Source organism: Perca flavescens, chromosome 18, assembly GCF_004354835.1.
Source record: "Perca flavescens isolate YP-PL-M2 chromosome 18, PFLA_1.0, whole genome shotgun sequence".
Classification (NCBI taxonomy): domain Eukaryota; kingdom Metazoa; phylum Chordata; class Actinopteri; order Perciformes; family Percidae; genus Perca; species Perca flavescens.
In genome coordinates, this window is record NC_041348.1 from 1,567,324 (window position 1) to 1,582,026 (window position 14,703).

Genomic DNA, 14,703 nt, shown 5'->3' on the forward strand with positions numbered 1-14,703 from the left:
TCAGAGGATGACATGGATGCACGCATTCACAACTGTTCCTCCACTGCTGCAGCTCAGTGAATCGGAGCTCCCAGGATGGAGCAGATAGCCACTGCTGCCTCCTGGTGTCTGAAAGCTGCACTGCAGATCCCTGCAGCAAACCACACACCAAATCACTGAGATAGACAGGCAGAAACCTGCCAGCATCATGATAGGCTGCACTACACTAAGAAATATCTGTGTAGTAACAGTTGTAGGTCTGTATATTTTTAAATTTTTTAATATTCACAGTTGGATTTCTGTTTTTTACATTTCAAATTGCAACTTTTGTCAGCCACGGAGGTTGGTTTTCGGAGATTAAAGAAAGTCCAAGTTTTTTGACATTTTGGGGCTTTTTGTCGATCTCTTTGACGCTTAGTCGGTTTCTTTAGAAGTTTTCAGAGGTTTACTAACTGAGATAATTGTATACTTTGGCTTAACATGAAATGTTATGTATTTTAACTGTAGCTACACATAATTTCAAAATCACTGTAAAAAGTCTGGTTAATGAGCTGCCAGAACTTATTTTACAGATTAATTTCTTAGGGTGTATGTGAAATTGTAATTTGAACTAAATCTAAATTAGTGAACACCAGACCTGCTGTCTGTCAAACACAGAAATGTCAGATAAAAATAGAATTTCACAGCAGCCCTTAAAACCTGGTTGTCATTTTAGATTAAACCAAAACTGACTGATGAAATATTGTCAGACTTGCACGGTCTTTACTTTTCCAGAAGAACATCCTGTCACAAGCCACTTAGTCAATACCTTGACGTTTTTAACAATACTCAACCTGTTTGTGAAGTTAAAAATGCAAATCCGGGATAAGAAAAGGACACTAAGACAGGGAGTTTAATACTCCTGACTCATCTGTCAAAAAGTGCTAACACAGTGATTAATGGCTGTGTTTGACTGCAACCCTTGACTAAGACTGGTCATTAATCTGTCCATTATTTTCTGGATAAAGCGATTAGTTGTTTTGTGTATAAAAAGTCAGAAAATTGTGAAAAATTTGGATCAGTGTTTCCCAAGATGACGTCCTCAAATGTATTGTTTTGTCCACAACTCAAAGATTTTCATAAATCAAGGGCCCATCTCTTAAAATGGTTTTGAAAAACTGTCCTTTCTGTAAAAAAATGGTTTAAAAAAAAAAAAAAAACTCAAAGATATTCAGTTTCCAGTCACAGAGGAGTGAAGAAACTAGAAAATATTCACATTTAAGAAGCTGGAATCAGAGAATGTTTACATTTTTCATAAAAAAAATGACTCAAAGTGATTAATCGCTTTTTTTTTTTTTAAAAACAGTTGCCGATTAACTTAATAGTTGACAACTAATCAATCAATCTTTGCAGCTCTGTGTATGACTGAATAAAGGATGTTACCTTTAAGATCTGCACAACCGGGTGCCACAAATCACCCAAGGGAGATAAATCAAGAAACTGATTTATGAAAATGTCACCCAAAGGGAAATTAGACAGGAATCCACTGAATCTCTGCTGCTCTGTGCAGACAGAGAGAGATCCAGATGAAGAGAGAGTCTCAGGGAGGAGAGGCAAGGGATGGTCCTCCCTCTCAGGACACGGAACCAGTCATTAAAGATGACATCAGAGCAGGGAGGGCCTTCCACGCGAGGTAGATCATCCACGATGCTGGAGACCACGCTCCGTATAAATACCTTGAGCCCAGTGCCCTGGGAAGAGCAGCTGCCGCTTAGACAGACAGACTCCACAACTAAGGATATAACAGCGCAGTGCCGGGACAGCAGCCTCCCGACCCCCCCACCGTTTCTCTGGAGCGTAAACCTTAAGGTAAGGTGGATATTTTTCTTGATTTCAGGTTAGTGCTCTGCAACCTGGCTCTCACTGAGGGGAGGGTCGCGCTGATGCCAATGCATTACATTAGTGTAATGAGCCATGCTACTGTGTGGCTGGGTTTACACTGAGAGATTGTGTTCCTGTGATGCAAGTTTTGATCACATGGTAAACATAAATGTGTTAAAAGTGCATACTTTTTACAGTAGCTGCTCACTTCAGAAGAGTAAAAACTTTTAAAAAGTCTGGTCGATTTAGAAATGAAACATTCTGACATTTATTTGCATTGTGCTCAATCAATCAATCAGACTTTATTTATCACATTTCATACATGTAAATGTAGCACAGTGCTTCATATTCATATACAATCTTATTCTTCTAAATTACCTGATGCACCAACCACACTGCACTTCACGAATCACTTTCACTGTCAAGTGTCAGTGAAGTGGAACAACGCAGGTTCCGTGCCAATCAGAGATGATCTTACATGTTTGTTTTGTTAGTTTGTTTGTTTGTTTGTGGGGGGGAGGGGGGAAGGGGGAAGGGGTTCTGATTGTCATAAGAGACAAAGAAGTGTTTCCTCTTCACATGAACGGTTTTCTGTCTTTGCAGGTTTAGCTTCCCAAGATGGACCTGAGGGTAACGAGCGTTCTCCTTGTCCTCCTAGCTCTGGCTGAGGCGACCCCTTCGAGGCACTACCCAAAAGTCAGTAAGACTCCCTACCCCGTCAAGAGTCATGGTGAGTCACATAGGTCTTTTTCTCACCACGGTTGTTCATTTGAACACAATTTGACTAAAACAACAATCATAACAAACTAGTGTTAAAGGGATATGCTGAAATTCACACAAAAATAGAGGGTTCCAAATCAACTGGGGGGTGGGGAGGAAATAAGCAGGAATAGCATCTACTTATGTTTAGTATAATAATTAAACTCCAGCCAAGCCCATTGTTCATTTCACATCATTGCAGGCTGCCCAGTGAGACTGCCTAGGGACTGCATCAGCTGTATTTTTATTCAACTTGCAATATAGCACCAGATGACACTTCAAGTTACACTTCTGGTAGAATTTAAAAGACATATGCTTAGAGAATTTGAATTATAACTTGTGATACTGAAAAACAGGGGAGCAAGCATACGCTGGAGATGTGTAAAAGCAATCCACAGGTGAAATATAGAGTTACAGCCTACAATTGCATGTAACTCCACTTTTTGAAAATCCAATTATCCAATCCAAAATCCAATCCAATTAGGTCAAAAAAAATGTTGTGCACATCCATGTAGTTGCTGGTGCAGGACAAAAAAGTAAAATACTTTAATAGTGCAAATAAGGCACACAGCGTTTCAACGTTTTTCCGGAGCAATTAGACTTGTATCCAAATACGGCCATAACATTAACCACTGATCTGAAAATGACGATAACGTGAACCCTGGAAACGTTGCAGCTTACTGCACCAGTTACAGAATCAAATGAGACTCATTTCATAATTGCCTGCAGATTCAAGTCATTATCCTAATCCTAATCGTTATCGTCACCACTACTTTGACCTCTCAGTAAGATCCTCTCTTGTGCAACCTGGCAAACTGTTTGCTCATACAGTTAACGAGGCTGCCTTCATTAACTCAGTAAGGTGCACACCCACCAGCTCTAGCACGAACGGCTCATTGGCTAAGAGCAGAAGGCTGTGGTTGAACTGGCTGAACTGATGAATGTGTATAACTGCATATAACTGAGGTGGGGTATAGCTTAAAAGAGCACTTGTGCTCTGGATAAATAAAGACACATTGCTTTTGCATGTGTCATAAAAACAAAAAACTAAAGAAGTGGTAATGATTTAACTGCCAGGATGATGTATAACACTATATTTTATATCCCAGCTAAACAATGATTTAAATTATGCACTTGCCAGTTAGAATTTATTTATCCAGTTTTGTTTTTTATCAGGTTCTGATGTGGTTTGACTGTGTGCCTCAATACAAAAATAGAATAGAAAAAGGACAAAAAGAGCACAAATTTGACAAATCTCCAAAACAGATGTTGTGACCACGTTGCAGGCACACCCTAACAAGCTGCTTTGTGGTATCAAATTCACGCCACATAATTAGAAAGAAAGAAAAAGAAAACAAAAATGCTCACAAGTTCAAACTGTAAATCTAACAAACGAACCACAACAAAGGACAATGAGTGAGAGAAGAATTACATAATAAGACTCTGACTAAGATGACGTTTATTGAAGGCAACCAAATCCAGAGTGGATATAGATGCTACACTGAATGTAAGCATAGTAGCACTTTGCAGTGTTAACAGGCCGTACATGGTTCAGCTACTGTGGCCAGTATCATCACCTTTAGTTTGTGGTGTTTCTGGCTGCCAAAAAGTCCACTTCTGGCACAAATATCCTCTGTGAGGTTTCAGGCACGGCCTTATGTGGCTTGAAATAACAGCCCTGTCAAAGCATTCTTTAAACAAATAAAAACACTAGTGGATTTGATTCTTTGACAGGCAATGATACATCTAGAATTATGGTGTATAAAGGAATGCAGTGTGATAACTGTATCAGAGATGCTCTTTGTGCATAGTTCCTGGACTCTATTGTTCATGCCTTTTTAAAAGGTAAAGCCCTGGTAGATGAGATAATATATATATATATATATATATATATATAAATAAATAAGATTTCCTTTGTGAATTTAAACATATTTAATGTCACATTTGTGCTAAGTAAATTATATTTAAGCTAACTAAAACAATACATCAGATGTCAACATGTATGTTTCATTTTGTTAGCTGTTCCTCACAAATAAAATAAGATCAAATCGAATCTTGAGGAACAACCTCTTGGCCCATGGGTTCACTGGAGTCTGACCAGGAAACCTTGCATGTTATTCCTGATCTCTCTGTCCCCTCATTTCCTGTCATCTCTCGGTTTACTGTCAAATAAAACAAAAACTAAATAAAAGAAGAGAGAAAAGCAGAAGAAAAGCATCTCCCCTGCCTCATTATAGGGTGCACAGGGTTATTCTTATGTTGATGTGCCCAATGTACATTAGTGACTAATAATAATAACCTTCAGTAGAACAACAATCAGATGTTGTACACTTTATATACAATTTAGTGCATATATATATATATATATACATACATACATACATACATACATACATATATATATATATATATATATATATATATATATATATATATATATATATATATATATATATATATATATATATATATACATATATATATATATATATATATACACACACATATACACATACACATACATGCACTCATTTGACCTTGCCCTTAAACTATACACTATGTGGCAGGAAATGCATCAAGGTGATGTTGACAAGTTGCAGACCACTAACTATACATCCACGGCCATGGACAGTACAGGAAATTAAGGGGTGCGGTATAGTGTGGGCAAGTTGAACTGAAATGCACAGGAGCTGGTGTGTTGGGTCCCATGCCAGCAGACACATGGTGAGGACATCACCTCAGACCAGTGGTGCTGTGAACACTATCCTGGGAAAAAGGAGTGCCGTCCTCCCAACCCACCCTACAATCATAGGGAGCAGTGTTTCAAGTCAGGTTGCAGTCTTATGGAGTAGAATGCCAAACCTAGGGTCATTCAACGACCAAGAAGGCATCTTACGTAATGCATTGAAAAGGTACAAGTTGCTTGAAAATGAAGCCATTTCCTGATCATATGCACTATTTCAGTTTTTATTTCCTTGGGGAAAACTAAGGGTGCTTTTTATGTCTATCATTTGTTGTATGCTTGCATGTGTATTTTATATATTCACCAATAACATCATGTGGAACACTGTGCATTTTCCTTTTTACATCAAAGACAATGATTCAGTACAACGGTTTACTAAATCAAATTATAAACACCAAACTGAACCAAAATGACCAAAGTAAGATATAGACGTTATGATGTATGGATCATATTACCTGAATAATAACACTGCATGTTTTTTTTTATTTGTTCCCCAGCTGTTGCAGGCCAGCCAGGTCCTCCAGGTCCTCCAGGTGAGCCAGGACCAATGGGACCATCTGGACATCCTGGAAAGAATGGCGTAGGACATACTGGACCACCAGGTCCAGCAGGACCCCCCGGACCCCCCGGCTACTCTCAAGCAGGTAAACCAGGTGCCCCAGGTGGTCATGGAAAACCAGGAAACCCTGGAGCCCCTGGTGAGAGAGGTCCACCTGGTGCAACTGGAGCAATGGGTCCCAGAGGTGCACCTGGTCCACATGGAACACCTGGGCCTGCTGGAATTTCTTCTGCTGGAAAACCTGGACCAGCTGGCATCCCTGGGCAAATGGGACCAAGAGGAGAGCCTGGTTTGAAGGGACATCCTGGTATTCCTGGCATTCCTGGCGAAAAAGGAGAGAAAGGCATTGGAGTTCCTGGGGTCCAGGGACCACCAGGTGCAATCGGACCAATGGGCCCAACTGGAATGCCTGGCAAACCTGGAGTTGGCATACCTGGTCACACTGGCTATCCTGGAGAACCTGGCAAGAGTGGCGAGCCAGGAAGAGATGGCGCTCCTGGGCCAATGGGCGCTCCAGGACCAAAGGGTCACACTGGGCCTCCAGGCACAGGAGCACCTGGGAAAGCAGGCCAGAATGGTACGCCAGGAATGCCTGGACCTATGGGTGCTAAAGGTCCACAGGGTCCAGCTGGTCAGCCAGGCGCCCCTGGTATGCCAGGTGTTGGCAAAACGGGCGAACCTGGAATACCAGGTAGCAGAGGAGCCCCCGGTACTTCAGGAACCACTGGTCAAAAAGGAGAGCCAGGCCCAACTGGTTATACTGGTCAGCCAGGTGCTGTTGGTCCTATCGGCCCAGCTGGTCCACAGGGTGCAAGAGGATTCCAGGGTGAGGCAGGCCCACAGGGACCCAAAGGTGACACTGGTATGGTAGGTGCACCAGGCCCAAGGGGAACCAAGGGTGAACAGGGAGCTCAGGGTTTCAGTGGAAAACCAGGTGTCCCAGGGGCAGTAGGTCCTCCAGGAATTCCAGGGCATAATGGTCCTCAGGGTCAAAAGGGTGCACAAGGCCATGCTGGTAGCCCAGGACTTCCAGGTTCAAATGGTGCCCCAGGACCAAAAGGCCACACAGGCCCACCAGGAGGAAATGGAAAAAGTGGTGAGAACGGAATGCCAGGACCCATGGGACCAGTTGGGCCACCTGGTCCAGCAGGTCCCGCTGGACTTAAGGGCCATCCAGGTCTTCCAGGCCCACCTGGCCCAGCTGGCATGACAGCTAAGGGAATTTCTGGTCCTCAGGGTCCACCTGGAATTCCAGGTGCCAGAGGTCATGATGGTCAACCAGGCCCTGCCGGTCCTCCTGGTCGACCTGGCCCACCAGGAGAGGTGGTCTACCATCATGAAAAGAGCATGCCAATCAAGTCCCACGAGGTTGTGATGCCTCATGAGATGATGAAGGCCCCCATGTCCGCCTTCAGTGCTGTGCTGACCAGAGCCTACCCCCCAGCTGCAACCCCTATTCAGTTCAACCAGATTCTGTACAATGGGGAGCAACATTATGATGAGCACAGTGGTGTGTTTACCTGCCAGATCCCAGGCCTCTACTATTTCAGCTATCATATGCATGTCAATGGTGCCAATGCATTAGTGGCCCTCTACAGAAATGATGAGCCAGTTATTTTCACCTATGATGAGTACAACAAAGGCTTCCTGGATCAGATGTCAGGCAGTACTGTCCTTATGCTGCATGCCGGTGACAGAATCTATGTCCAGGTCCCTGATGAGGAGAGTAACGGCATATTTGCAGCAGATAATGTTCACTGCTCTTTCTCTGGGTTCTTGATTGCCTCAACGTGATTTCACAAATCAAAATAAACCTCAAACCCTTACAAAACATTGAACTACTCGGAGAAATAGATCCGTTTATAAAATTCCAAATTGAGACTGTAGATTACAAAATATATATGGTTGTTATTTTAACTAGTTCAACTGTCAGATTCAAATCTTACAACAATAAAATGTCTTTAATTTGCTAACAATTGATTCGGCTGACAAAGGTATTCATGCTGAGCAAAAAAAAGTATATCGTTCAGATTGATCCCTTTCCGCCAGTCCACCATGTGTGTGCCTTTGCAATTTTAAACATTTTTTAAACATTAAACAATATTGGAAGATATCTTAAGTGGTGCTTTACAACTGCCTGTAACATTTACAGCACGTCTTTTATTTGTGTTTGTTTTTATAATGTCTGTTGTTTAAGAATTTTCCTGTAATATACATACAAAAGACACTCAAAACTGTTGTACTATATGTATTAGAGATCAGCACATTCTCATAAGCACTGTGATCAGTAAAACAACACAGAATGAGAAATTCAAACTGCATTTTTTTTTCAAAATAACTAGGCCTATGTCCCATGGATGTGTTAAGTTATGTACCACTTACTGACCAAAACACAGAATAAAAGTTCTAGTTTAAAAAGGAAAATATCCTGTTTATTGTGTGTGTGTGTGTGTGTGTGTGTGTGTGTGTGTGTGTGTGTGTGTGTGTGTGTGTGTGTGTGTGTGTGTGTGTGTGTGTGTGTGTGTGTGTTGTTCTTATTTACATTATGGGTCCTTAACAAGAAGACATTAGAAATAAGCAATAAAATAAATGTGTGCTGCTTTGAAATAAAAGGCCTACCTTTGAATGCAGATGTGTTGTAATTGTGGTCGATGGCAGCAACCATGTCTTTCCAAAAGTCGGAATTCACCTCATTTCCTCGCTGATTACAAAAACATAAAGTTACAATCTACAATACATCTTTTTCCACATGTAAGTCTCAACTATTAATTTAAAACCATAACTTATCAAATAATACCTTATGCAACATGTCCACAACTCTTCCACAGAGGAGAGCCCCAGGCAAATCAAAGTAGTTGTCATAGAAATAATATTTTGCTGCAAAGACCAAAACAAAAGTCATATAACTCCAGTGACAGGTGATGTGAAAGAATACCAGATAATGCACTTCAACCTACTTAAGTGTACAGCGTGTAGCTATTAGGTAATGAAGATGGATGTAAATATCCTACCAGATCTTGTGAAAGAAGTATTGAGGCTGTTGAAGTGCTTCCACTCCCTTTTTGGACCATAATGTTTGATGATGTCTTCTGTGCTGAGGTCAATGCTTCCATGGGTCGCTCTAATCAATCAAAGAATACAACTTTTCTATTATCTCACTTTTAAAAAGGTCAGTGAAAGCAACAACAACTTTGACAAAACAACATACCGCAAGACAGTTCCATCTTCAGCCAGCTTCACAAGGTTTCCATCCTCCAGATCCACTACTAGTCCTTTAAAACTAGACACAAAATTCAGCATGTTAGAAATACAGTATGAAGACAGGAATCCAGATCAGCACTGCTGTCCTCTACTCAGCATGGACAACTCGGTGCATACCGTTCCAGAGAACAGCAAAACAGATTACTGAGCCACTACAGCCACATAATAACTCAGGATACATGCAACAAAGGTCCCGGTGGGAGTCTAGTACTCTTAATTATCAAATTTCTTTTTGTTGTGAATACTAGATAGCTTTACCTTTTTGCTTTTAACTTTCAGATGAAACAATAAGAGAAGCAAAACATATTCTCTGATTGATGTTCTCACAGCTTATGTCCTCACAAAGACCATAACCTGTGGCCAGGGTAGGGTCACGAGTTGAAATTGCTTAATTTTGAAGGGTCACAAGCCAAAAAGGTTGGGAACCATTTAATAAAAAACTGAAAGCATGGGTGAACTACTTGCCAACAGGTAGCTCAGTTAAAAGCCTCCAAAACAACTTGAAGCTGTTATATTGGCATGGCTTTTTTTGATGATGATTTAACTAAAGTAGGCAAGTCCCCAATCCGTGGTCACCATATTCCGCCACAGCTCGTGTGATGATGCCATTATTTGTAAGGAGGATTTGCATTTTGCTTTAGAAGTCAGCTGTTTTTTGTTTTGGTGATAACTCTTACTCTCCCTGTGCGGTTTGCCCGTTACATCGCTAAGGCTAGACTAATGTCTTAATTGTTTTTTCAGAGCTGGAATTATAATGAGTAACATTTGCAGTAGTATAGGAGGGGACACAATATGCTAGGCTGGTAGTTTGCTTCCCCCCCCTGCATTTCTTTAAAGCAATCACAATCGTCTTGGGCGGCGCTAAGCTCCGGACGCAGTGACGGTGCCTCTGCAAAACTGGAATACAGAGAGCTTTCGCTGGAGGTCATAGACATGAACTTCTTTGGCGAGACCTTGAATGCAACGGCCGTTCATTTACCAGCGTTTCCCCTATCATTGTGCAACAGGGAACCCCGCCAAAAATAACACCAAATACCCATTGTGTTTCCCATATTTTCATTTAGCCGTGAATGGCAGTGACGCATTGCCATGAGTGCGTGAAGGAGGCAACTATCTGTGGTTAGTTCAGGTCTGTTAACAGCAGGATAGTCGAGTGTGTGACATAAACTGCTAGTCAGCTGAATAGTTGAAGCGAAAAAGATGACGTTGATGGTAGCCTACCGCAGGGGTTTTCAAATTGGGTGAATGTGAGCCTCCCCTTAGAATAGGTAAGGACAGCCGAGCCCAAATTCCCATCCGCCTGCCCTAACCCACACACGCCTCTGCAGTAAATGCCATCTTTTGTGTGTTCCAGGCAATGATGAGTTTCAATAACAACTGATAAAATGTAAATATTTAAGACATTTTATTTCCACAACTTTTTTAAAAGTGCATTCATAAACAATTCTTTGCAACAGCAAATACTTTCCAACTTCATGCAGGCCGAATTGAGGCTACTTTTAAAATCATTCATCACAAAATCAGTGGGCCTATCCACAAGTCAACAAGACATGCTTAACATGTGTTATGATGTGGGGAGTCTTGGGGTTCACTCCCCGGAAATTTTGAGCATTAAATACTTATTCACACGCATTTCTACCTTTTTCTGAATCAATATGCTGGAAATATCGTTATGTAAAGAAACACATAGATTACAATACAAATATAAAAACATAATGGAATATATTGCAGTAAGGCTCTCAGGCATTCTGTATTATTTTCATCTATTTATTCTCCTGTAGATCTGTTTAACTAAATAGATCTGAGTCAGCACACATGTAGCCCAGGCATCATTTACTCTTCCCTCCTCTTTTGCATCTTTTTTTGAAGAAGTAACCTCAATGATACATTATTCATTTTAATTCATTAATAAACCCCTGGATTGTAATATTTCAGATGTTTGAGCAAGATTTCTGCTCATGTCCAAAACTTTGTGCACATTCTAAATATAACTCATCTCATCTATATTCTCTGAGATTTGGAGGAGTCGGGATATTTTGTGAAAAATAAAGTTATAATAGACTATTACAAGAATAAAGTCACTATATTTCAGAAAATAATCTACCTGCACCATAGTCTGCTGTGCATTACGTGATTGATCTGCTGATATAGTAGATCTCAGACCTTCTGACAGACTCAGAGCCCCGTTTGGGTCTCTGGTCTCTGAATGAGACAACATTTAGTAAGGGTGTGACGAGATCTCGTTTTACGAGATCTCGCGAGATTAAAACGTGACGAGACTTCTCGTCGAGGTGAAAAGTTGTCTCGTGAGGCGATGTGATGTCAGCGTGATGGAGCGTGAAATTACTATTGAAGATCCCCCTGCCACTTTTAAATCATTTGTGTGCAAACATTTTGGTTTTCCTGCGGGAATAATAAACGGGGGAAAGAGTGACAGACAAGACGAACACAATATGTAAATATTGTAAGAAAAAAATGCCGTATACCGCGGCTAACACGAGCACTATGCAAAAACACTTACAGCACCACCACAGCTCTCTACCAACTACAGCACCCGCGACAAAAACATTAAAAGGCCAAACAACTCTAGAAGCCTTTGCATCTCTGCCACCGGTAAGTGCAAGAGCCACGGCAATAACGAGGGACATAGGCGTTTTCATTGCAGCTGATATGAGGCCATTTTCTGTGGTGGAAAATGTCGGATTTCGGCAACTCCTAAATATCCTTTGCTGTCTCCACTTGCCAAAGCATACCTTTCCATCCCTGCTACCTCAGTTCCAAGTGAGTGTGTTTTTTCTACTGCAGGAGACATAGTTACTGCCCAAAGGTCTCAACTGCTGCCAGAAATAGTCGACATGCTTATATTCTTGAAAAATAACATGACCATATCTTAGGCTGTTCTGTGTAGTTTATCTTATAGAAAAAAATTGTTTCTGTTTGCACTTGTAGTTTTGAGAGAGCAGTACTTTGGTTATTGATACACTTACTGTTTGCATTTAAACATTTTCTGTTGTTTACACATTTATTTTATTTATACTGTTTATTTTTTTATGTTCGATTTGTGGAAAGGAGTTAGATTTCACAGGTTGAATAAAAAAACTATTTTCCATTCATATATTTCATCATTGAGGATTTCTTTAAAAAAAAAAATTTAAATCTCGTCTCGTCTCGTTCTCGTGAACCCAATCTCGTGATGTGTGTCGTCTCGTGGAGTAAGCGTCTCGTCACACCCCTAACATTTAGGGAAGTGGCTGTATGCTGCTCTACATCGGAGGTGGAAAACCGAAACTAGCCTACAGCAGGAATACACGGAGCTCAAACGGGACACATCTGCCGCAGCATGCCGACAGCAGGGCGCATCCATAAACCTGAAGCTGCACAGCTTTTTACAGCGAGAGTGGACACTAAGCGACATCCGGTTTTATATTTGTCAGTCATCTTTTCAAAATACATTCAGGGTTACACTCAAAACATTCGGGGCTGAAGCCCCGGCAAAATCAGCTGACGCCATTGCTTACATGATGCTGTTCAACCCTCCTGTTGTCCTCGGGGGGCAAATTGGACCCGTTATCAAAATGCATACCTGCAAACTAAGAAGGGCTGAATAAGAAAAAACACCACTGAACATAAAACAACCTTAAAACTGGTCTAGTGGAGAGTAAAAAAAAATATTTTTTTAAATCTCTTTTGGCCTGCAAGCCTGTCAAGGGCCCGTTTTCCCTTAGCATTAGTCAACGTCACATGATCCGCCAGCAGGCGTTTCCATCACTCCTCAACGTTAAACCAGACACCAATGGGTCTAGTTTCATTACGTGTTCGTTTTCATTTCGCTCATATCTCACGACAAGATATACATAAAAATCAGGTAACAGTACTAATGCAGTGGAGGAGATAGCCTTGCCCAAATCCTTCACATTGGACTAACATTGTAGGTTAACAACACAATTTGCTGATCTTACATTAGCCGACTAGCCGATAAGCTTGCTTTCCATTAGAACGTTAACGTTAAACATGTTAACAACGTTAGAGAAAAGCCAGGGGCTTTTCAAAGAAGACGCTGCCGTTATCTTAACCCTTGTGTTGACATTTTAAATTTTTGTTTTATATCATAAAATATGCAACATAGAAATAAGCGCTAAAAATGTGTAGAACAAAAATTTTACAATTTAAAACATTGGAGAAAAAAAAATTGATTTTTTTCAAGACGGGAAGACAACACAAGGGTTAAAAAAGAGACAAAAAAAATCAGAAAAAAGGGTCAAAAAGGGATAAAAACATCAGAAAAAGGGTAAAAAAAAAAGGGACAAAAACAGTAGAAAAAAGGGTAAAAATCCCTGGGAAAAAAAGCGTCACAACAGTGTTCATTTTCTATTTTGACCCGGAGGACAACAAGTGCACGGTCAGCGGGGAAGACAACACAAGGGTTAAATCAGTCTGAAATTAAAACTAGAACAGTTGGAGAATTCCTTTTTTTCCCCAACAGAAAGCTAATAAGGCTTCGGTCTTTCGCGCCATTACATCGTACACTCGCAATGACGCCATCGTGTTTTGTGATGTCCGGTCGAAAATGGGCTGATAACTGTGATGACATCATCACGTCACATGTGACGTGCTAAACAGCAGGCGGACCATTTCTATTGCATATTAAACTATCAAAATGCCTTTACAGTCTGCTCATAAACCAGAAAATGTACATACTTTAAATAACAATAATTATTATTATTGTTTATCGCGTTTAATAACCGTTTAGTCAGGTTGTACTGATTTAAGGGATATGAAAGATTTGAAGATCCTCCAAGAAATGACATCACAATAAACAAGCAAACCTTTTCTATTGCAGAGTTCAAAGGGTTAAAAGTGAAATATTTTCTTCCCAATAAGTGCGTTGTTGATCTGAAAAAATCCCCTTTTCTGGGATTTGGGGTGTTATTTTGTGAGATACAGTTTCTGAATGATTCCTGCCTTCAGTCTCCGGGTGAGCTGTTCAAAATCTGCACGGCTTTCTACGTCACTAGACGCTAACCGTAGCATGCTAGCGCTAGCTCGTTCTCAATGGCAAAACACTGCTACAACACACACAAGTTCACCATAATCTACAAAAGAACTACTTCCATGTCTCTGTTTTGCAGGGATTCCATGCTAAGTGTGAAGTGCGCCCTCGTTTAAAAGAAGTCTCCCGGCTAATCCTGCCTTGTACCAACTGAAGTTGGAGAAACAGCTAGCTAGCTCATGTGATCCTTACCTAGGTACTGAGCATGTGCGACTCCCAACAAAGATGTTACAGCAGTGAGAGGTCTCACTCTGTAGCTAAAACAGAGACCTGAACACAGGGTGAAAAGAGGGGCTGCAGCAATGTGCAGTACAACAAAATTGTGGTGTTTTTTGAAAATTAAACCATGTGAACCTATTCTGGTACAACCTCTAAATACAATTATGAACCTGAAAATGAGCATAATATGGGCGCTTTAAAGTGTTAAATTGAGAACGAAATTTGGTGTGGGGTGGTGATAGCTGTTTGTCAAACTCATCTTCACCACGGGCC

At 40.9% G+C, this 14,703-nt stretch overlaps 2 protein-coding genes across 2 annotated transcripts in view; one reads left to right on the forward strand and one right to left on the reverse strand.

Annotated features, from left to right (window-relative positions):
* nt5dc1 (5'-nucleotidase domain containing 1) overlaps positions 1–14,703 on the reverse strand; it is a 116,276-nt gene that overhangs the window by 94,743 nt on the left and 6,830 nt on the right. Inside the window, exons 3-6 of the mRNA XM_028604809.1 lie at positions 9,109–9,180; positions 8,912–9,021; positions 8,698–8,777; positions 8,520–8,601 (exon numbers count right to left, since the gene is read on the reverse strand). Of these exons, the coding sequence (XP_028460610.1) occupies positions 8,520–8,601; positions 8,698–8,777; positions 8,912–9,021; positions 9,109–9,180 (344 nt within the window). The remainder of the gene's footprint in view (positions 1–8,519; positions 8,602–8,697; positions 8,778–8,911; positions 9,022–9,108; positions 9,181–14,703) is intronic.
* Positions 1,745–8,324, forward strand: col10a1b (collagen, type X, alpha 1b). Its single transcript, XM_028604808.1, has 3 exons — positions 1,745–1,827; positions 2,443–2,569; positions 5,839–8,324. Exons 2-3 carry the CDS (start codon positions 2,458–2,460, stop codon positions 7,692–7,694), a joined length of 1,968 nt encoding a protein of 655 aa, XP_028460609.1. The 5' UTR covers positions 1,745–1,827; positions 2,443–2,457; the 3' UTR covers positions 7,695–8,324.